Source organism: Patella vulgata, chromosome 1 (genome assembly GCF_932274485.2).
Source record: "Patella vulgata chromosome 1, xgPatVulg1.2, whole genome shotgun sequence".
Classification (NCBI taxonomy): domain Eukaryota; kingdom Metazoa; phylum Mollusca; class Gastropoda; family Patellidae; genus Patella; species Patella vulgata.
In genome coordinates, this window is record NC_065879.2 from 23,126,061 (window position 1) to 23,151,294 (window position 25,234).

The window sequence follows — 25,234 nt, forward strand, 5'->3', positions numbered from 1 at the left end:
CCAATGCTGTGGTCCCTCTAGAGGTCACAACTGTTATCCGATTTTAATGAAGATTAAATTCTATGTTTATATCCCAAAGGTCAGGCTCCTTGCAATATTTGCGCATATCGGACCCTAACCCCACTGTAGTGTTCAAATATTCGGACAAAACACTATTCGAATATTCGATCTGTCTCTCAACTTTTAACTATTGAAAAGAATAAGCAGCCGAGACTTCATATTTCAAAGTGAATCGACCAGAGCGTACACACACACATACACTAAACGCATGAAATAAATAAGAACAACTAAGGCTACAACACATAGAAGCAAATATGAAACAAACATATGTTAAACCGTAATGAAACTATATGTAAATATATGCATTCATTCTACAGATGTAGTATGAGCACGGTACTGGGTTTGAGTTGATTTCTCTTGTGAATCAAGATTAATCAAACAGTAGAGAAGGTTCTTTCTGGCCCCATACTGGTGGATGGTAAATGAAATGAAATGAAATGGGGTTTAACGTCCTACTGTTCTGCTCCTATACTGGGCTAATGAAGACGGGCATACGCCATACAGTGTGCTATGAGGGAAATTTTGCCCGGGCAGCGGCGTTGGGCATGCATGAACGTGCAGTTAGTTATCATGGTAACTAAATTGATACGGGGAGCAGGCGTGATCCAGCTAATTAAATTAGAGTCGTGAGCGCAATATTAGTCAAAATAGGCCAGGCATTAACCTGCATGGGCAGTTGCTGCAACAGAAATGCCGAACACGATTTACAGTCAGTCTAGACATAAAATGTTATCACCCAAAAAATCCCCAGTTCGAAATCCGTGTCTCAAAGTGGCAAATTTGCCAAAACCAAAAATGGCTGCCAGTTTGGGCTGGAAAATGTCAATTGTTACGAATTATCAAATTTTTGCGATTAGTTATACCGTGGAGTCAATATTGGGGAATAATTCAAGATAGCGGTCAGTTTTGCCGGGAAAATTTGAATTTTATCAAATCATCAAATTTGGTGTCAAAATATACGTTTTTGGGGTAGCTGATCCCATTATCCCAAGTTGGTGATTAATTGGTTCATCGGGGCCAATCTAGGAAGTAATGGGGGATTAAAGATACTGGAGTATGCCTCAGATTTAATACGATGGCCAACATCACGTATCAACTAAATTTTATTTGGACCCTCTGGCCTACCACTGGCCTCACTAACAGCCCAACGCAGGGGTAGTGTAGCAGGCATGTCGAAAGGGGCCACTAACAGTTCACTGCGAACACAGTGTAGTGGGGTGTGTCTGTTTGGTGGCCAAACCTATTGAAACACGCGGGAATCTTACCCGTGGAGGGATACCGTTTTACCACAAACAAATTGCCAAAGAAACCAATGCAGTTTGGTTCAATGATACACATGTCAGACAACATACAATGTACTCAAATTCGGCCAAGGCGAAATAAGATAATTCAATATGGCGGTCTTCACTAAGTTTCGGAGAGCGATATCTCGTAACCAGTGTGTTTTAGTGGTGGAAGGATAACTAATTCTTTTTTTTAAAAATTCTTCAAGCAAAAAGTAGTTATAGAGGCGAAATGTGCCGAAAAAACGAATCTGAAGAAAAAAACCCAAAAATGTATTTTTCACATGGACGGCTAATGGCGGCCAAATTTGGTAATAGAAAGGCCCTTTCCCTATATAACCAGCGAGAATCTCATAAGATGTGACTATTACTGTGTCTTTTATATGGTTTCTCTAAATTTAAAGGTAATTTAAAAAATCCAACATGATGAGCAATTCAAAATGGCAGCCAAAATGGAATGAAAAAATCATCATTTTTTCCTGTTAGATATGCCTTGTAACATTAATTTCGAGAATCCATGCCGCAAAAATGAAATCCAAAATGGCGGAATTGACTAAAAATGGCGGATTTTAAGTTTATCTTCATTTGTTTCCTTATGAGAGAGAGATTGAGAGAGAGAGCGAGAAAGAGAGAGAAATGGGGTTTAACGTCCACTCGACACAAACTAGGTCATTTTGGGACTAACATAGGGTTCAATTTTATTTCAATAATTCGCTTGCGCGTAGGGGTCTTTAGCAGTGGGAGGAAACCGGAGGACCCGAAGAAAACTCACGAGGTTGGACAGGCGACCCTACTTCTTGTCATGTACAACCGGGGAATCGAAATCACACCAGTTGACTCAATGATGACCTTATGATACAAAACGCATGCGCTAACCATTCGGCCATCCAACCCCCGTCAATGAATATGACTTGTAGAATGTCATGTAAGATGGGTTCAATTTTTATCTCAAATATTAATTTCGAGAATCCATGACGGCAGAAATTCAAAATGAAATCTAAAATGGAGGAATTTTATTCAATCGTCATTTGTTTCCGTTGGATATGGTTTGTAATATATCTTATGTAAGGGTTTTGGGGTTGCGGAGTTCAGTTTCTATCCAAACACCAAGGCAAGATGGTGCTAATTTAAAACGACAATCAAAATAGAATCCAAAATTGCGATTTTTGTTCGTATACTTTTAAGTTTTCGGGATTACTGAGTTCAATATTGGGTTCAAAAATTAATTTCCGATAAGATTGTCACACATCAAATTTGTGCGTAAGCTAGAAACACCAGGCCAAACTAAAGAAAACATAAATTTACAGTTAGTTTTTCAAAAGAAATTTCGCGCCGGGGAGGAGAGAACCATACAGTACCCAGAACGGGAACCCCTCGTCAGGTTCAAGAACCTTTGAACGGCCCCCGGTCCGTATCTGGTATAATCTACACGATAGTAAACAGGTTCATTTCTGTATGTTATTCATTTCACAAGTTCGTGCATTGACACGGTAATACTGTTTTTTCGCCAGCAATGGACAATACCTGGCACGGGCTGATCTTTGCTCCGGGAGGGGAACGACGGGGTTCTCGCTAACCAGACTCGAAATTGTTTTTGAATAAACCGAATGTAAATGGTCCTTTCTAGAGTATATTCTGGTGCTTTTAGCTACGCAAGAATATTAACCAGTTTAGGGACCACTGAAACTATCATACTCCTTTTCGGTCCATCCCTGAAAAGGGAGGGGAAAGATAGGGCGTTAAACATGTTGCAACTTCCCGCATTACTTGATTACTTTAATTATCAGTAAAAATACACCGTATAAAATGATAATTCGTGTATGATTTTACAGTTATAAAAAAAACAAAACATATTTCAGTTTAGCCAATGAACAATTATTTATTGTTAAGTCATGTAGAAAGATATGGCGTTAAAAAGTGTTGCAAGTGTAAAAATACACCGTATAAAATGATAATTCGTGTATTATTTTACAGTTATAAAAAAAACAAAACATATTTCAGTTTAGCCAATGAACAATTATTTATTGTTAAGTCATGTATAAAGATATGGCGTTAAAAGTGTTGCAAATTTACGTATTACATAGTACATGTAGACCTTAACGTATCATATATGTATAAACAATTGGTATATTATTTTACGGGTTTCTGTTTTATTCATTGAACAATTTATTGTTAATTCGCGTAGAAAGATATGGTGTTAACAATTGGTTCATTAGTCTAGTATTTTATAGCTAAAAAAAGTTTACGTTTAATGGAAAATTCCAATAAACAATTTATTTTGATGTTGAAAGGAAAGAGGTACAAGTAGTAGACCATATCTAAATGTGTACTTTCGTAAACGTTTTATGCAGATAGATTATTATATGGAAGATTGAATGGAAAATAGAATTTTGTGTGAAACAGGTGTCCTGGAAAGAAATAGGTTCACTTACATCAAATATCTGGTTCTACAAATTGTATTTGTCCCTTCTAAGCTAATTCCTATGCGGAACAAACGTTTCCGTTTTATCGAAAATTCCAATTCACAATTATTGTCCCGCGCCTTTCGAAGAAAGCAGGGGACTATTAAAACGAGTTCGTCCGTCTGTCTGTCCGTCACACGTTTTAGGACACAATAACTCTCCTTCTAATTGAGCTAGAATGTTCAAATTTGGTGAAGGTGTTTATTAGGTCAATGCCTCGATGGAGTTCGAAGGTGAGAATGTTCTACTTAGGGTAAGCAGAGATAAGCAATTTGATTGGTTGATGCTTTAGGACACGATAACTTTAGTTCAAATTAAGTGAGAGTGATGAAATTTGGTGTATAGTTTTATTTCATCAATACCTTAACTGAGTTCGATAATTAGCATTTTCTGCTCAGGGTAAGCAGAATGATAAGCAATTTGATTGGTCAAGACTTTGGAACACAACAACTCTCATTCTAATTGAGCTAGAATGTTCACACTTGGAGTAGGTGTTTATTGTTACATAATCACAAATGTTATAGACGCTTCCTGCCACTTTGACACATGAAAGTGATTTTAATATCAACATATCAGCCTGTCCGACCCCTGGAGTTCTTGGTAGCCTTTCTTATGTGATTATGTAATCTTCTTAACTTGTTTTGGCATGTTTTATTTAAACTTTCTTTGTCCTATTAGCATGTATCGAATGTTAAACCTGATATGATATATGATACATTAGCCAGATGCCTAATAAGATCCTTTGTTTGGACGGGTTTATAAACCCAGATAACAAACGAATCGACAGCGGAGGCCGTGGACGCCTGGGACGAGACGGAACGAGGGAGAGCGCCTGAGAGTTGGCACATTTGTGCTAAGCTAGGACATGGCTCCCTCAATAGAAGCTAGTTCTGGGTGTCTTTAGCATTACGATGTTTGTATATAATATGTTAGGAGAAGAATAAAAGTATGATATGAAGTTAAACTAGTTTTGTAATCAAGAACCTGATAAAAAGTAATATTGTCACATTATTAGGCGAATGTCTTGATGGAGTTCGAAGATCAGAATTTTCTGCTTAGGGTAAGCAGAGATAAGCAATTTGATTGGTTGATGCTTTGGGACATGATGACTTTAGTTCTAATTAAGTGAGAGTGAGGACACTCGGTATATAGTTTTATCACATCAATACCTTGACTAAGTTCGATAATGAGCATTTTCTGCTCTGGGTGAGCAGAGCGATAAGTAATTTGATTGGTCGAGACTTTGGAACACCATACCTCTCCTTCTAATTGAGGTAGAATGTTAAAACCTGGTGTAGGCGTTCAGTAGGTGAATGCCTTGATGGAGTTCGATGATAAACATTGTCTGCCAAATGTAAGCAGAGATAAGCAATCTGATTGGATGATGCTCTGGGGCACGATAACTTTGGTTTTAATTAAGTTCGATGGTGAGAATTTTCTGCTTAGGCTAAAGAGCAATAAGCAATTTGATTGGTCAAGACTTTGGAACATAACAACTCTGCTTTTAACTGAGGTAGAATGTTTAAACTTGATGTAGATGTTCATTAGGTGAATGTATTGACTGAGTTCAATGATTAACATTTCGAACTAAAGCTAAGCAGAGCTAAGCAATTTCATTGGTAGATGCTTTGGGACAAGATAACTTTGATTCTATCTGATACAGAGTGATGAAACTTGGTGTATAGTTGATAATCAGTTTGATTGCTTGATACTTTTGAAAAAATAAATGTGCGATTAATTAATATGTGTCATCTATTTATTTTGGGATTTCGGCAGGGGACATCAGCCTCACTGTTGGCTTGTTTATTTTTAGTTCGAGGGGAAAGTGCTACAGGTGGTAGGCCATATTTAAATATTGTTTAAAGGAGTCAAGTCTTCAACTCAATATCATCCACAGTCTTTGACATTGCAAACACAACTTATTGGTCAATTTAAATCAACATTGATATTGTTATATCACGTAGAAAAGAGGGACGTCTGATATCCAATGTTTAAGACAAAATGAACATAATAAAATTGGCACACGATTTACGTGCCAGAATGCTTTTAGGCGCAATTTGTATGAAGCGACGCGATGAACCAGGCTAAACATATCCAATGTAGGAAAATACTACCGGTGTAGACTGGAATAACCAGACGCCAAAAACAGTCATTCAATTCGGACTCTTCGCGTATTTCGCAGAACATAGCTGATTAGAAATTACTGTATAAACTGAAACGATTGAATGTAATTCGGTTTATGTACATTCATATTACATTATTAAATCCGTTGTGACCCATTTGTATTCATTTCTAGGTACCAAAGAATAGCGATTTAGCTCCTTTAAATGTGTATTTTCTTAAATGAACTTCTGGTTACTATCGGTCTATAAGATACTAAGGGCGGACTGGGGGTCCTGATCCTTCCCCTTAAGGGTTCCCACACTATGTGGGGAGGGGGAGTGGGTGTCTCTCCAACCGGGCGCGAAATGTTTTTGAAAAACTGTATGTAAATGATATTTCTATGTTATATCATGGTGTTTCTAGTTTATGCACATATTTAACGTGTGGCATTCTTAAAAATTCATCAAAAACGACGCAAGTTCATGAATAACAAGGGGCCCTAAACTAAGCAATAACACTAACTACTTTAGGGACCCTTGAAACTACCATACTCCCTTTCAGTCCATCCCTGAAACTGATACTACAGAGGCTGTAAATACGGATCGCACAACCATTTCTGACCTAATATTAGGGCGCAAATTTTTAACAACTAGATATATCGAAACAACTCTTAATCCCGGTGATGATGGTGCAAAGATATAACAAATGACGAAAATTGCACTTGAAAAAGGAATGCTAAATAGGGCCCAGTTGTTCAATTTAATGTGTGGTTACTTATAACCTTACGTTAAAGATTTAACTAGTCGTAACTTAACCTGTGGTTAAATTTGAGATGTTAAACTATATATAACGACATGCAAAATTTAGTTACTCCTCATCATAATCTAGTCTTGTTCCCCATGACTCACATAAACAGATTATTCCTTCGGTTTTTGACAGGCCTTGATTTTGCCAAACACGTGCTTGTGAACCACTGGTGGTTCGCGTCAACTATAGTAGTGGACCGCAGATTAATAAACAATTATTTATAGATTGAAGTAGACTGGCAGTTCGCGTCAACTATGGTACCCAATAAATGCTTTAAATACATTTATTGATTAATGTAATGATAAGAGAGAGAGAGAGAGCGAGAGAGAGAGAGAGAGTAGGTGTTTAACGTCCACTGGAGATAAACTAGGTCATTTCGAGACTAACATATGGTTCAATAATTCGCTTGCGCGTAGGGGTATTTAGCAGTGGGCATAGGCGTCACACCGGGGGGGGGGGGCGACCCCTTTGAACCTACCATTTTTAATCATCTTGATATTTTTATATTTATATTTTATATACAGAATTAGAATTGAAGATTGATCAAGTAATTTACTGGACGGATTCCAGATCCGTTTTGAAGTGCATCCATAATGAATCAAAAAGATTTCATACCTTTGAATCGAACCGGCTTACTTTAAGCCAAGTGGCATACTGCAAAACGAAATGTTCGTATTGGGGATGTAGTTTTACTAGTCGACGACCATTATCCACGAGGACAGTGGCCCCTTGCACTTATCGTCGATGTCGTTGTGTCCAAAGATGGATTTGTACGTACTGTTAAACTTAAGACTAAATCTACCGTTGCGACTTGTTCTAAGCAACGCAGAGGTACTGAAATTAATCGTGAAAATGTTGTTCTCACGCGACCTGTAACTAAAGTCTGTTTATTAGAACTAGACTAATTTGTTAATGTTCTTAAGATAGATTTATTGTGTAACTTTAAAGTGGTTATTAAACTTTAAAATTAGTACACTATTATTGAATTTGAAACTTAGACATTATAAGTGATTTGTTTGTATAGTATTGCACAGTTTATTGTGTGTTGGTAGCTGTGTTTATATTTGTTTTACATAAAAATGAATCTGTAATTATTTTTATGTAGGGGCTGGTGTAGCTACCAGATTTAATCATCTTGATATTTTTATATTTGGCTCCAGTTAACTATGTTAGATCCATGTCCATTTGATAGACCTAACCTTCTGTAAGAATCCAAGTTATGATTTTGTATTGTTTATTGTGAGTTGAGTGCAACTTCCTGTTTAAAAAACGTGTTGACATTTTTGATAAAGTTAGTCTTTAACTGCCTGCTTTATGGCAAGAGAGCGGTTTTTAAAGTGTATGAAAACTGCTTGTTAGCGATTGTTAAAGCTACATGATGTTTCTCTTCCATTAATTCGACTTGTGTGCTACATGGTTAGACGGCGTGTGTAATTAATCAGAGGGCAGCGTGTTTTCAACTTTATACCAAACCGTTTTGTAACGTTTTAATTTGTGAACTTTGACCTTTGCCCTTGTTATGGGAATTTGTTTGCATAATAATATTAATAAACTTTCTGATATTTTCAATTGATTATTATTTTATATCTAGTGTGACGGTATTCACACCCTTAATTGTTTTTCTGGGGAGGTCTGAATATACTTGGACCCCCCCCCCCCCCCCGCAAAATTTTAAAAAAAAAATTACATAAAGGCCCTAACTCCTATTTATTTACAACAACTATTAGGATTAGTTAAGATTCTATCTGTATAAAACAATGTACAAATTAAAACACAAACACTTATGTTTACTTTTTGAAATCCATTTATAATACACAAAATGTACAAAATACTTTAAATATCTATACAACTTTCTTGTAAATGTCAATGTGTATATGTATATAGTATTGTAGTTAACAAGGTGATTGTCAAATATGCATCCTCATAAACTAAAGTTATGTGATCAAGAAGTTCTGTCTTTTTATATAAATAACTTTATCACCCAATAATACATTCTACAGTAGATATCGTTTGTTTGATATATTTCATAATCTACTGAATTTGATTGGTCAGTTGAAAAGGAACTACTTTTTTCTATTTTTAAAGAACAGTTCATTTCTTATTAAAAGTAACTTTTTTAATATTAAAAATGAACTATTGTTATTCAATTGAACTTGATGGAAACACTGGGTCAATATAAAGGACTTTGCAATGGTTGAATTGCTGTCAAAAAATGATGTATCACTACGCCATAATGTTCAGTAAAAGTTAAATCTACAGCAAAGAATTATATTTATCTATTTGTGCATGTAAGAAGGGATTGGGTGATAAATAAAATCTCCTACTCGTCTTTTTTGATATCAAAAAATATCAACACTCGTTGATAAAGTATAAAAAAAACTCGGCAGAGCCTCGTTTTTTGTTACTTTATGAACTTGTGTTGATATTTTTTGATATCAAAAAAGACTGGTAGGAGATTCTCTATATCTGTGCATACTAATTAATGATGTCAAGCATAGTTACCGCAAGATGTGATGTCACATAGTTACCACAAGATGTAGTATCTTCTGAAATGTGAAGAAATACACCGAGCGGAATCCCTCACACGAATTCAAAATGAAATTAGCAAACATATACCTAGCGTTAATAAATATATATATATTTATATGTATCACGATAATAATTATTACCTTAATAATAGAAGAATTTCAAGACATGTTATTACCGTAAACATACTAAAATATTGCAAACTGGTCCCACAGAAAAGGGTACATTCACTTTGCATCAAACAGTATTCAAACCAGCTTTGGTGGCAAAATGTTTTTTATTTCTCAGAATCAAGGGATGAATAAACTACTAGACTGCAAAATTTCATAAGCCGCCTATGTTGTATTGTATTCTATTCAGGACGCCTATTTCACACAAAATATTATTTTATATCCATGCGGACCTTCCATATTAACATCTATCTGCATAATAAGTTTATGAAAATATGCATTTAAACAACATTTAGATATTATCTACCACCTGTAGCACTTTCCCCTCAAACTAACAATAAATTATTTATTGGAATTTTAGATTAAACGGAAACGTTCTTGTCGCTGTAAAATACTCGATCAATATACCAGGTGTTAATTTATATAATAATTTAAAGCATATGAAATGACAATAAATTGCTTTTTGAATAAAACGGAAACATACTTTTTTTTCGTTATTGTAGCTGTAAAATAATATACAAATTATTATTTTATATAGCGTATTTCTACTGATGATTAAAGTAATCAGGTACCGCAGAAATTTGCAACACGTTTTAACATCCCATCTGTCCCCTCCCTTTTTAGGGATGGGCTGAACAAGAGTATGGTAGTTTCAGGGCTCCCAAAACTAGTTTAGGTTCTTGCGGAATTTGGTGTCCCCGTTTAATCATGAATTTATGTCGTTTTTGATGAATTGCTAAGGTTGCCGCAAGTTAGATGTGCAGAAGCTAGAAACCCCATGATATACTCTATAAAGCACAATTTACAGTCAGTTTTTCTTAAGAAATTTTGCGCCTATTCGAAGAGAACACCACCGGACCCCCACCCCCAGTGGTATCATTAGGACCGACATTAACTACAGGTTCATCATTTCTGCCTGTTTTTTTTGTCTCCTGTCGTTACTATCGGTCTAAATGATACCACAATCTTATCGGAAATTAGTTTTTGAACCCCGTATTGAACTCAGTAACTCTGACAACTTTATTTTTCAAGGGATATCCAAAAGAACAAAAATCGCCATATTGGATTCTATATTCATAGTTTTAAATTTACCTCATCTGGGCTATTCATAATTAGTTTTGTGGATAGAAATTGAACTCTGCGCCCTTAAAACCGTTAGCCTTTAGGCTATTAGACATAGTGTACATGTCATACCTAACGGAAGTAAAAAAATTAATGACGATTAATTAAAATTCCGACGTTTAGGATTTCATTTCTGCCATCATGTATTCTTGAATTTTATTTTTGAGATCAGAATTAAACCCAGCGACACCGAAAACCATATAAATGACATATCCAATTGGAAAAAATTTATCTTTAAATTCAGAGACATCGAAAACCTTATAGCTAAAAATCATCTTACGAAATAGCTATCACGAAAATACAATTTTTGAGAGGGTTTCTTTTGTTCCAATTCGTTATTTCAGCACATTTCGCCTCTTATCACCATTTGTGTTTGAAGAATTTAAAAAAAGAGTTATTATCCCAGCACTAAAACACACTGAAGACCGCCATATTGAATTATGTTAATTACGTCATTCCGCCATGGCCGAATTTGAATATGGTGTTGTCTGATATATGTATTATTGAACCAAACTTTATTGGTTCCATTTGCAATTTGATTTGGGATAAAAACGCTATCCTTCCCATACGCGACGTCATAGGTTGCACGCGATGGTGCCGCGTCAGCTAAGTCATGTGACACAAACTGACAAACATGACTTCTTTTAATACATTTTTTATTGCGTAGGGTATTTCCTCGCGAATACAATGTTTTGAGAAGGATTTGAAGAAAAATTTAGTTTGATTATGCCTTTAGTCCAAATATATCATCAGATCACCCAGTTTGTACCGTGGAAGGTATCTTAAAATGTTATTTTCTAATATAAAGGGAACAATTATAATTGTGATAAATATAATACATGTAGATAGGTTTTTATTGGCGCTAGGAATATGTCTGCTAATTTCATTTCGAATCTGGGTGCTGGAATATGGGTGAGAGATACCGCTCGGTTGTTAAGATCATATTTTTATACTAACTACCTACATGTACATCATTGTCTTGATAATGTAATCATTCATTGAGAACCATGTCAATTTGGCTTTGAAATATCCAAAAATGGTCTGGCTCCACAATTCAATGTTCAAAAGTATCCCAATGACTTTATTGGTGCTTGTGTTTGTGTAGGCTAATATATGCAAAGTCGTTCTGTATTTGCAGATCCAATGAGTGTATCCTGCTGTTCATTTTGTAAATGTATGATTGTCAACGAATTTTTTATTGTTATACCATTGTAATTAATTTTGCAGTGTTATTTTATTTTTTTTTTTTTACATTATCGAGCTTTTTTCGTGTTGTCACTTAAAAATTTGGTATTGAATTTTCGTGAAAAATTAATAAAAGTTTAATAAATATATTTTTCACTTTAGTTCACACAGCCAGATTCATTCTGACCTTTATTTCATAGATATTGAAAGAAAACTATAGCAGGTAGGATAAAATTGGAATAACGTCGGCGGCCATCTTTGATGACGTCATAGGGAATAACCTACCACATGGTGACTGTCCACCCAAGTCCAAAATACTGACTAAGCTATCTACTAAACATTTCTTCAAAGAAATGCTCCTTACTCAAACTTTCCTACAGAACCATAGTCAGATCCAGGACTATACCTGGCTATCCATATATATCCAAGGAATAACAAGGGCGGATACATGTTGTTTTTATACGTCCACATTCATAATGTGGACGTATATTGCCGTCGCCTCTGTGTGTGTGTGTGTGTGTGATCATCTTGAAACTTTACATACTTATTCCTTATACCCTAAGGATGGTCCCTATTGTTTTTGGTCGTCTACAGGCCGCATTTCTTAACGTATCATATTGAAACTTTGCATTCTTATTCTTTGTACCCTAAGGAACATCCATATCGTTTGGGGTGCATGCCCAACCCCCAGGGGCAGAGCCACGCCCATTTTATTGTGTGTCCGTGTGTCGCCTACAGGCCACAATTCTTAATCGATCGTCTTGAAAAAATTTCGTATGAATTCCTTTTTGGTGCATGCCCGACCCCCTGGGACAGAGCCACGCTCATTTCTTGTATTTATTTGTTTGGCATCTACAGAGCGCAGTTCTTAACAGATCATTTTGAAACTTTGCATACTCTAAGGATGCCCCTATTTTTTTTGGTGATTGCCAAACCCCCAGGGGCAGAGCCACACCCACTTTTTCTTTGTGTCTCTGTGAGTTGCATACAGGCCACGATTCCTAATGGATTGTCTTTGAACTTGGGATATGTATTCCTTATAGTCTAAGGACGACAACTGCATGTCCCGACCCCCAGGGGCAGAGCCACGGCCAATTTTTGTGTTTATCGTTTACAGGCCGGAATTCTGAATGGATCAACTTGGTACTTGGAATATGTATTCCTTATAGCCTAAGGGCGTCACTATTGATTTTGGTGAATGCCCCGACTCCCAGGGGCAGAGCCACGCCCAATTTTTGCCTTTATTGCCCGAAGGCTACAATTCTGAATGGATTATGTTGGAACTTGGTACCTATTTATATTGTTCCATATCCAACCCCCAGGGGCAGAGCCACACCCATTTTTTGTATTTATCGTCTACAGGCTGCATTTCTGAATGGATCATCTTGGAACTTTGCATATTTATTCCTTATACCGTAAAGACAGCAACTATTTATTTTGGTGCTTGCCCCGACCCCCTGGGGCAGTGTCACACCCACTTTTTTGTTAGTATTTTGTATGTAAATTTGGCAAAACAAACCCAACGCCTAGCCTTCTTTGCCATTTCATATTTCATTCTCTTCATTTTAAAAAGTACCATATCAATCAAAGCTGGAATGTTGGCGTATATTGCAGCGTTAGCGATGCTCTCGTTTTTTTTTAAAAAAAAGGGGTGCAAAAGCAAAGGGAAGTCCTGTCGAGCGTTGCACGGGATCTCGGTTTTTAGTTCCATCCGAAAGATTAGACGCTGTTTCTTGCCAGACACGGCATCCTGCATAAACATGGCTGTGTAAAATCAATAAAAACCAATGGCAATGTACAATTGCATAATTTCGTTTTTGGTACTTAATTAAATACTTTTGATTGTTTATTGTTGGGGCTTTTATTTTTATCATAATCATTTTAAATACCACACATACATAGACATAACTGAGGAACTTAGTGTTTTAGCTCACACATAAATGTAGACATCAATAAGGAACTTGGTGTCTTTGCTCGTACACAAAGGTAGACATAAATGAACTTAGTGTCTTGGCTTATAAGTATACATAACTAAGGAACGTAGAGTCTTTGTTCGTACACAAATGTAGACATATATAAGAAACTCATAATGCAAATCAAATTGTAGGAAATTAATATAGTCAAAATGTTAATTAGAAGATTTGATCATTTTGACGTAATTGAAACTTTGAGTATTGTCCTTGGATTGAATATAGGGTTGTGTTGTTGTTTATGTGCCTTATTGTCACTTTAAAATATGAGAATTGGTATCCTTGATCAACTTATACCAAGTTCTTTAGATCTCTTAATTATCGAAGTATTCGTTAGTAGACATTGGGCTTAGTTTCAAATATATTTTCCCCTTTCTTGATTTAAATATAAGGCAGCGTTCCATTCCAGTGAATATGGGCACCATACCATCTTAAACAGAAAAGAAACGCATGAATTAAGTCACCAACTGCACCATATTATCATAGCCACCAGATCCAAACTACATTCTCTACTTGCTTGTATTAATTGTGTACCTATCAATACCTGGCATATTTTTTCTGTATATGTAAAATCTAATTTGTTATTTAAGAAACAACCCAAGCCGCTTATATCACAAGACGTAAAAACAATCTTGGGGATTTTACACCATTCTTAAAGACACAAAGTGATTCAAAGATCTCCATACTAATTTCAAATTAAATCTTGCAAATCCTCACTAAGATACCAAGTTTAAACTTCAATGTATATGTCATAAACATTGTTAATGGTTGTGATAGAGTTTAAATCGATAGCTCTTCAAAAAAACTAACTTAATTAGGTCGGTACTTTGGTGACATTAAATATGTATTAAATATAAATATAACATTGTTCAATTAAATACATTTTAAAGTAGATAATGATTCATTAAACCCCAATTTTAATTGATGTACCACCTGTGTCCCTTCAACAACCAACTATAATAATGCGTAACTGCGTATCAACCTGCATCTTCATGATTTAAAGGAAAGTAAAACGGGGCGTAACTCTCAATATAGTTTTAAGATTCCATTTAAACCTACTTGGTATTTATACATTGTTCTAAAGCTGGCACCTTCTTTTCTTCTTCTCTAGCAGTTAATCTAGCTGTTCGTGGTCTCCGTTTAAACTGAAGGGTATCTGGTTAAACAGAAGTTAAACAGCACATCAATCAGATTGGTGATTCAAATTGTAAGAATGTGCGTCCTAATAGCTAGGCCAGTGGTTCTCAACCTTTTTTTGGCAACGGCACACCTTGGAACACATGAAAAATTAGCGGCACACCTGGCTAAATATATATGAAAAATATCTGAATTTTGCAAAATTAATATATGGCATGTCATAGACTGCATATAACCGTAGACACAGACTAGTCATAGAAACATAGAATGACTCAAACTAAATAAAGAAAAACACAGCTACGAACGTACCAGTTGACACCAGTGAATTCTCAATTGGAATCAGGTGGCTTTTCGCATTTTCTTAGTGTGCTGTTCAAAATTTCGCGGCACACTTAGGAAGATCTCGCGGCACAACCACACTGGTTGAGAATCACTGAGCTAGGCGTAAATCATGTTCCTGAAGCAACGACCGCGAGTTTTACAACAATGCCTTCTATTGAAGATGGGCGTAAATATAAACAAAAGCGCAAGATAATACCAGAATGAAACGTAAGCACTGAATACCATTCCCATTGGTATAAATCGAATGAAAGTCTGGTATACAATCATACGGTATCTCATGCTATCAACATTTGAGGATAGTTGTAGTTTCATCTTTCGCAGAATTAAATTTAGTTACATGTATCGATAATAAAGGGTTCCATAGTCGACAATGTTGTTTGTTCTATCGTGATTCAGTGATCATTTATTTCATTAATTCCATGGCTGTCAAACCGCTTAAGCTGTAAATAATTGCAAGAATCAAATATGCAAACAGTCGATTTACTCCATAATCGAACATTAATTCCGTCAGTAATCGACACAAAGAAAACCCTTTAAGATTCCTCTTTTGACGTTAAATTTTAAATTAGTATAATATACACACCAATAGATAAAATTGTAGTTTTGGTGTGACTGGGCAATCCCGTGTAATACTGCAATGTAAATCGATGTTCTGTTCTCCAGTCACTTATCAAGTCAATATTGGTAGAAAACAAAAGACCAATCTGATCATTGATTGATGTTAGCCATATTGGATATTTTGGTGTCTTTAACATACTTCCAACCTATAAAGAACGACGGTTACAAATATAGTATAAATTGCAATAATTTGAGCACAGTAAAGACACTAATGTGAGTGACAAAACCTTAAAATTAACTGGCTGCTTTATGAACCAGTCGATCTGATCAAATGACTATTTCGGTGCTTTAAACATAATAAAACGCGAAGATCACATTGTCATATTCATACAATTCAATGATAGACCAGTAGGTGAGTGGACACTGTCGTCTTCATAACCTTGAACCACTGACTTGATTGAAGGAGTTTCTATGGACTGTCTATAAAAACTCAAAAATGGGTACCATGTGCCTATTCCGATCAATATTGTGCTTTCGATCAAGCAATAGGTTTCAAACCAGTACTCGTCTGACCAACTTCTTGTAACGCATTTTGTTTGGAATAATAATATCCTTTATTATAGTTTAGATAATATGATATTTATTGTTTATGATTGTTTACTATTATTTATGCGCGCTAAATAAATCATGTAATACATAGTAACGATAAATCATGAAATAATAACAATGAATTATGTAAAAATAATAATCATGTAATAATAATCATCAATGGAAGTGTTTTATAATAGCATAATAGAGTTATTCAAATCCTACCTGTGTTCTTTGATCGTCTTCTTCTCTTTTATTCCAATATAAAAATCCCATTTTACTTCTTTCTTTCACTCCATTTAGAGGATTGGACTGTAATCAATACAGAAAATTTAAATACCCATTTAACTGTCAATAATCCCAATCTAGATTCTCTCCAAATTCCGAATACTAAAGATTTTTAAGTCGGTATCAAGATTCACGAATCAGCCTATTGGATTCAAAATGTCTGTCAAATACAAGGCAGCAACCGAAAATGTTAGGATATTTGTTTGTCACACAAACCTGGCAATTATACGGAAGTTCAAATACGACCTATTTTTGTTGTTTTTTTTTATTTCCTATTTTTATTTCTAATTTTGAAAAATAATTTCTAATTTTGTAAAATATGTTTTCATTTTGTTAAATATTTTTTTCATTTTGTAAATTTGTTTTCAATTTTGTAAATCTGCATTCAGAACCGTCAGACCGTCCAGGTTCACTTACATCTTCTACAGTAATAGGCCTGTGAGTAAGACGCTTGCAGGTGAGCCTACATACATGATGATGATCAAAGAATCAGTCGATGTTTGTCGAATGGTAGTCGAGAGAAACAGAAATCGTTTTTCGAAATGGAAATTAAAATACAAAATATAAAATCATAAGTTCAAAATTAAAAATAAAAGTTTAAAATTAAGAATTAATTTACAAAATTAGGAATTAATTTACAAAATTAGGAATTAATTTACAAAATTAGGAATTAATTGACAAAATTAGGAATTAATTGACAAAATGAGGAATTAATTTACAAAATGAGGAATTAATTTACAAAATTAGGAATTAATTTACAAAATTAGGAATTAATTTACAAAATTAGGAATTAATTACTTTACAAAATTCTACAAAATCCCAAATTAAAAATAGAAATTAAAAATGACAATCGCGACATTTATAGTGAACCGACACTGTGCATTTAGGCCCGTGTTTGAAATTGGGATGAACGTTTAAAGGCGGCATTTGAAACTGAAGAAATTTGGCAGTTTATGCAAACAATAATTGGGGACTACATAATTGTGCACTATCTGGATAATTATCTATTGTTGTGGGTGTGTGTATCTTCGCTTTGCTCTAGGGCATACCATATTACAATATTATCTACAGTGTGCACGCATGCAATGCATAGAAGGATAATTACCCATCCATTGATATTTATTTCCATCCCATATCTTTGAATTGCGCTAGGGAAACATTTACATGCACAACTACTGTACATTTTGAGCGCAGATTGCCATTGGCACATATTGCACACAGATTACACTAAAATAGACACAACTGACATGGAAATACGGCTTTGAGAAGTAGACCTTGACAATATCAGGATTTATGGCAGAAAGTCCTAGTCGTCAATCGATTATCCTAACGGTAAACAAGTTACACAAAAAATGATTCCAAAGTTTCCTTACCAGAAGTTCCCCGTATTTATCATACAATATATCGCCATTGTGTAGATACTGTACGGCTCGACCAGTCAAAATAAGATTGATTAAACACTGACTACAATCTTCCATATCTGTTAACAATTTCGCTTGATTGCAAGTCCCCATATCTTCCTTAATTCTGTAATAATACATTCAAGTCCACGTGTATTACTTAATTCTGTAGTAACACCGTTAATACATTCAACTACACATAATACCTTTCCTTTATCAATATTTCTCATATAACTTTTAGTTCTGTAATAACATTGGTCAAAATTTACCATATTACCTAATTTTTTTTAATAAAACTGTTGAGAAATTGCTAGTAATTTCACTCTGCTACAAATTCCCTAATCTGTATTAATTATGTAATAAGATTGCTAATAATTTCACACATCTTTAATTTGTATTACAGTTTTCCAAGATCTTTATACATGTACATATTATATTTTTTACACTGTAATCTACAATTGAATGACCGAATACAGAGAGATAACTTGCAAAAACCACAAATGTTTACAGGTATTTGTGATTACATGAATTTGTGTAAAGAACTAGGAATACCTTCGTACTGTTCGTGATAAAACCAAACTGTATAAAAACAACAAACATCCACAACCATTTAATCTCATAAACTAAAAAAAAAAATAAAAAAAAAAAAAATTAAATAAATGTAAAATTTCCAATAACATCTTGTGCATTAGTTTAAACGACAATGTATTTCAACATCCCAGTAAAAGAAAACTTTGGGAGTAAAGTAGAAACTCAACCGCCCCCTCGCTCTGCGTTAGTCTTCTGTGGCGACAAACCGTCACAGCACCATACAAAAAGTGTGGTACAGCCGTGGCAAACCTTGGAGTTCCGGGATGAACTGTGGATGATCGTGGTGCCATCTTGAGGAATCCTAGATCACCGTTGTAGAATTGGCGCTTACCGTGGTAAACCCTGCCGAAGACCACAGTGGCACCACAATACTGCTGTGAATTACCGGAAGGTCTACCGTGATGTTACGGTGTCACCACGGAATGCTCTTTTGGCACAGTTTACTAAGGTTTGCCGAGGTAGTCTAAAATATTTAAAAACATCCGTAGCGACCTACGGTGTTCAACACGGTGGACAAATCACCTCTGTTTCATTACGGTACCGCCAAGGATCCCTACGGTTGGCTGCAGTTTGCTCACTGGTCAAATACCAGTAACCACCGTTTATAGTTTGCCATTTTATACAATTTCTCTGATGCCAAAAACCATGTATGTTCATGTAAATACAAATACAGTCAAAAATATGTCTTACTCCTTTTAGACCACCTGATACCAATTCTCGCTTGAATATTAATAGAGTTAAATTTAGGAATTTACCTCATCTATATGTCGTTTCAAAAATAATTTTGCACTTTCAAACTGGTCGAATTCAAAGACATATATCTAGATTTAAGAAAGAAGATATATTACATTAGTAGAGTGGACCAAAATGATAAATTATAAGAAACAATTTATAAAAAAACAACAACGTCCAGTATTTGCATGAAATTAAAACATACCGCATTATCCACACACACACATTGGCCGGCTACCAAAACAACGTTTGAATACAGTAAACGACTTTTATAAAGATATAGACATGGGCATTATTCCAGAATATTGCAAGCACCAGAGATGAAACCGTTAAACTTTCTCAACCAATATGCCAACAATCAGTATGATTAAAAGCTAATTAATGCAACAAATGATTATGGATTCAATAGATTGCATTGAAGTATTGTCGCTTTGTGCATTTTTGAAAATATTCCATAAGCCAGATTTTTCTTACTCTTTTTAGAACACCTGATACCAGTTTCCTTTTGAGGAAATCACATAGCTAACAAATCTTGTACATCGAATTGCTTATATTATTTTTTTTAGCTCTACCAATAAACGTAAACATTCAAGTTTAAACATTTTAACGATCTCTGAGCTTGGGTAGTAACACGACAGAATACTATAGAGCCCGTGCTCCAATACAATTATCAAGTGAGCAGGTAATTTTCAAAGATAGCAAGAAAGCTCCTGTTTGACTGTGTTTACCCTTTCTGTGATAGCATCAGGTCTATATCGATAATCAGTATCAAAACAGACGTCAGCAAGATGAAGGCAAATACAGCACCTCTCTTTCTCTCCGGCTGTCCATAATATTTCAGCCAGAGCTTGAACTAGCGCCATATTCCTCTCTGACTCACTCGGTGTTAGGGGACTGAAAGGATTAATTGTGAAAGCTGTAGCGAAAATTAAAAAAAAAAACCCAAAACATATATAATTGAATAACGCTACACCAGGACCAGTTAGAATATACAGTAGGTGGCAATACAGTTTTCAAGATGATTTTGAAACGTTGTTCATGCAGTAACGGAAGTAGTAACTATATTACCGAAACCCTCAACAAACGGTAAAAGGAGTAATTTTAACATATGTTGGCTTTGATTTGCATTCTCTAACGGATTATTTTTCCAAGACGTACTGAAAACTGGAAAAACTGGAATATGTAATGATGTTTACCTGGTCGCTAAAAGATTTGTCTCGTCTCCAGTGGTGAATAAAAGATGTTTCAATAAAAAGGCCTGTATACATAATAATACACTTTTACTACCACACTGAAATAACAAGGATCTATCTACAATATGTGTCATTTGGACTGGTATCTTCGTATTTTATATTTTTATAAAACTACTGTAAATAAACATTTTCATAAATCAAGCTACAACTTCATCCTAAATTGTTTATTGGTATGCTTACTTTTCCGGAACTACTGATATTGGTTTTAATTCAAAATATTGTTTATATACATGTAGGAAGTCATCTTACTATTTGCTCTCTTGTATTTGCGTTTTGCTTAAAGGTACAGCAAGCCCGATCGTTCACATATTTATTTCAAAAGTAGAAAAATATGTACTATTTTAATATTGTTTCTATTCAGTTAAGTACATACAAGCTAAAGTTAAATAATGACAAGTCTGAATAACTTAAAATTGGAAGCAAATACCATGTCAGTATTAAACAAAAAGTCATTTTTTGAAAATTGGCGACACTGTAGTTGAAGCGAACACTAAGTCTGTACGAAATAGTGGCGTACAATTCAATTCTGCGTGCGATATGTCCGATAACATTACGTCTTTGTGCAAATCTGTCAACTTTCACCTTCACAATTGTCTATATTGACTATGCAACCTCGAAGATGCTAGTTAACTCCCTTGTAACATCCAGAATTGACTACTGCAACCATCAGAGAATATCACTCCAATTTTAAAGAACTTCACTGGTTCCCAATTAACAACTGAATTACATTCAAGATTTTATCCATGACCTATTCAACTATTAAATTGCGAAATTGTCCCAGAATACATAAAAAACCTCCATCCAGAACTCTGATCTGCAAGTAGCCTACTTGTTAAACCGAAAACCAAGACAATCGCAGGAACGAGCACCTTTAGCTTTATCTATGCTGCTGAATTATGGAATGATTTGAGTGAACCCCTGAAAAAATGCATCAGCATTAATAACCTTAAAACCGTTTTTTTCCGAAACGCTTTCAATTGCTGATTTATATATTCAGTGTGTTGTATGTGTTACAATCAACTGTCTGTTCCCGCTGATTTCGTGAAGTAGGTTTATTTTTAGCAATTCTTTTTCCCATTTTTATACTTTTTGCATAGCAATGTTTGGTGACTGTATAGTCTAGAGTTAAAGAAAAGTGTTTGAATTTACACTGTCTGTCCGGTCGCGGGAAATTGTCATCATTTTGAGGCGGAAGGATCAAGGGGTAAACAGACATAAATTACGTAAATAGGCGAAGAAAATGACGTCACAACCTATTACCGATTTGAGCAGGCGCACAAAAATCGAGACCATCAACCGCCCTCAACAATTTTCTACGAGATGATTGTGACATGTTGGGGTCTTTGTGGTTATAAAGATGAAGATCATTGCAAAAATGTTATAGGTAAAAACAATCCCATGCTTTTAACATTCACGTCAATGGTGAGATAATTACTAGTCTTAATCCACGATACAAATTATTGACTGAATGAGGCAAGAAGACCGCTAAAGACGTATTGTATTCTCAGAATATAATAGGTATAGTAAACGGTGATAGAAAAATGCCGCGTCAGTGACTCTTAGAGTGATTTGGTTCACTTACCCCTCTTTGCGTCTGTAGACCATAAGGAAAAGCGCTGTCGAGATAACAGAAAGTGATTGCGGATTTCTTCCATTCAGTGCTTAGGGAATGAATGGCTGAGCCATTAACAATATTTCTAATTTCCTAAAAAAAAAATCAAGTAAACTCTTAATTTATCTGAACATGAATGAAAAGGTATCTTTTTTTTTTTAAAAAAAACCAAACTTTATGTTAAACACAATTTCTTTCGAAAAGTGTTAATAAATGGTAACGCCTTCTAGAAAAGTACAGAAAGAAAGTGGTGCAATTTTCCTGCATCAACTATTATCTATAACGTGTCTACTAATCGCAACGAATTCGGCACAGATCACCTTTTAATTTTATATGACAATGACCAAAATCCATAGCATTAATTTGAGTATATCAATAGCATAAAAACAAAGATACCAGGGCTGTTTCCAGAGTGATGGGGTTCCCTCCAATAATATTTCTTCTACCAGGAACAAAACCAGATTGTATACCATATGTCGAGAATTCTACAACAGATAAAATTAAAGAATTGTAGCGTTTTAAAAAAATATATTCATAATAAAGAACATTTTTTTAATAGTTGAAAGTTTTCAAGCAAATGAAACCCGAAATCGTATAAAATAATATGATCTTTATTTTTTGTTATTTTCATGTGGACGTATATTGTCGTCGTCCCTGTCCGTCCGTTCACATTTGTTTGTGGACATTCTACAGGTCACAATTTTTATCCGATTTTAACGAAACTTGAAATATAGGCCTATCTCACAAGGATCTCGGTTCCTTTCGCTATTGGCATGCATCGGAACATAACTTCATGGATTATGGCCCCTGATTGTACGAAAAATCACATCTTTAGCTTGTAGACACTCTAGGGGTGACAATTTTCATCTGATTTAGATGAAACTTGAAATACACGTTTAGATCTTCATACCGCTCGATATTCGCGCATATCGGATGGTAACTTCCTGAATTATGACCCTTGATTGTACGAAAAATCGCGTTTTAGTTTGTGGACCAGCTAGGAGTCAAAATTTGTATTCAGTTTTAAAAATAAAACCGTTTAAATATATCACCGTTACACGTCAATGAAGGTTGAGTTCGAATTTCATAAAAATCTGACCGAAACTGCCAGACAAAATGGCAGTTCCTTGTCCGCAAATAGTGTAAAGGTATGTAATACCAAGGTTGTGGACACTCTAGAAATCACAATTTCTATTCGATGGTGATGAAACTTGAAAGGTGTGTTTATAATCCAAAGATCGTGGTCCCATTTGATATTTGCGCATATCGGACCGTAACTTCCTGGATTATGGCCGCTGTTTGTACGAAAAGTCGTGTTTTTCAGCTTGTGGATTCTCTAGTGGTCACAATTTTTAGCCGATTTCAAAAACCGTTTGAATAATATATCACCATTCCACCATGATGAAGGTTAAATTCGAATTTCGGGAAAATCGAAGCGAAACTGCCCAAAAATGGCCGCTCTTTGTACGCAAATTGTGTAAAAGGGTGTAATACAAAGGTTGTGGACTCTCTAGAGGTCACAATTTTTATCCGATTTTGATGAAACTTAAAATATATGTTTATGTTCCAAAGAACTCACCCCCTTTCCATATATGCGCACTTCAGACCATAACTTTCTGGATAATGGCCCCTGATTGTACGAAAAATCACTTTTGTTTTCAGCTTGTTCTCTATCCATCTCTTGCAAAATGTGTCTGTATCTTGCCTAGCAACCGCTGGTTGAATTTGTGTATTTCTCTGGTCTGTTCCTTTCAGGTATTATACGACTTATGACATTGTTGTACACAGAACTAAACCATTCTTTCATTCGTTCAGTTGGGTGAATATGGGTCTATATTATACTTTTCTGTACGGATTAATATGAGAATGCAAGTATATTGATAATGGGAACCTACCTTTAGATAGATTACTTCTATTCCTTCTCCAAGTATCAAAATCTAAGACGGGGATTTGAGGCTGGGGTATTGAAGGCGCGGTGTTTTTATCATCATTAGTAGTTCTTTTCTCAGATTTCTGCAAATATATAGGTATATAAATATGAATTATAATAACACATGTTAAAAATTTCATAATGCAAATACGATAATATTCATTGTTCCACACAATGTACATTGGGGAACTCCATTGTAGGAATAAGTGATTAAAAAACCATGATAATGCGTTCACCTGGATGTCCTTAAACTGAATACTGTCCTGTTCTAAGAACTTTAATATTTTCGCCAGCTGCTCAGCAGCATCAGTAGGAGAATCGAATTCCGTATCGGCCATCTTCCGTCATCTGACCTTCCGTCCTGTGATAATTCATTTTTTTTTATGAAAAAGAGGAATAAAGAAAATATAACATGTTATCCAGTTTAATAATAGTTATTACAAAAATAGGGAGTAAACCGTTAGTATCTAGAAATTCATTGTGCCGTACCAGTGACGTGCAGAGAGAGAGAGAAGAGAGAGAGAGAGAAGAGAGAGAGGGGGGGGCGACGTCCCCGGGTATCCATGTCAAAAATGCACCCAATCAAAGAGTGAAATTAAAAGTTATCTGACAGCAGTAATATACTAGGACCTATACTAGAATCTTGAGGGCATACGATCAAGGAGTTGGCACGGGGCTTCAGCAAACCTCAGCACTGCTCCATACACAACGATACGCAAATACAAACTGTAAACCACAAGATACACATATTATATAACTACCACGCGATCTCTTCATTAATTTCCTGGCCTGATTGATATCAGATCACAAAGACTCAGAATCCCCAAACTAGCGTAGCCAGGATTTAAAAAAAGCTTTTCAATTACTTCACCCATAAACACCAAAAGTTATTGAACTGATCTTATAAATACCTAGTGTAAAGAACTATGCTTTATCTCAATTAAAGTTTTGAAATTACCTGTATCAGAGTTATATGTAACCAAGATGGCAATGTATTATCAGCAACCAAGTAAATCGACTGTCAGTCCAGAATTTATTTGGATCCACCCAACTGAAAGTAATGCAAAGGAAACCTCTAGTATGACTGCCCTTGTTTTCGCTTTCACCCTCAAAAG

The 25,234-nt window shown here is 35.2% G+C and overlaps 1 protein-coding gene across 1 annotated transcript; it reads right to left on the reverse strand.

Annotated features, from left to right (window-relative positions):
• Positions 1 to 13,578: 13,578 nt before the first annotated feature.
• Positions 13,579 to 25,234, reverse strand: LOC126826747 (inactive ubiquitin carboxyl-terminal hydrolase MINDY-4B). Its single transcript, XM_050555806.2, has 14 exons — positions 25,078 to 25,234; positions 24,356 to 24,480; positions 24,085 to 24,202; positions 22,586 to 22,674; positions 22,160 to 22,282; positions 20,521 to 20,615; positions 20,053 to 20,218; positions 19,348 to 19,413; positions 18,554 to 18,624; positions 17,975 to 18,128; positions 16,539 to 16,625; positions 15,751 to 15,931; positions 14,748 to 14,844; positions 13,579 to 14,118 (listed from the first exon to the last, which is right to left on the reverse strand). The coding sequence occupies exons 2-14, from the start codon at positions 24,455 to 24,457 to the stop codon at positions 14,070 to 14,072; spliced, it is 1,398 nt and encodes a 465-aa protein (XP_050411763.1). The 5' UTR covers positions 24,458 to 24,480; positions 25,078 to 25,234; the 3' UTR covers positions 13,579 to 14,069.

Excerpts from the sequence above, each read along its gene's own strand:
- LOC126826747 (XM_050555806.2), bottom strand. The coding sequence starts at position 24,457 with ATGGCCGATACGGAATTCGATTCTCCTACTGATGCTGCTGAGCAGCTG. Across the intron at positions 18,625-19,347 it reads TGAAACGACATATAGATGAG|TTTATGAGATTAAATGGTTG; the intron begins GTAAATTCCTAA and ends TTTTTTTTTTAG. Across the intron at positions 18,129-18,553 it reads TTATCACGAACAGTACGAAG|AATTAAGGAAGATATGGGGA; the intron begins GTATTCCTAGTT and ends GTATTATTACAG.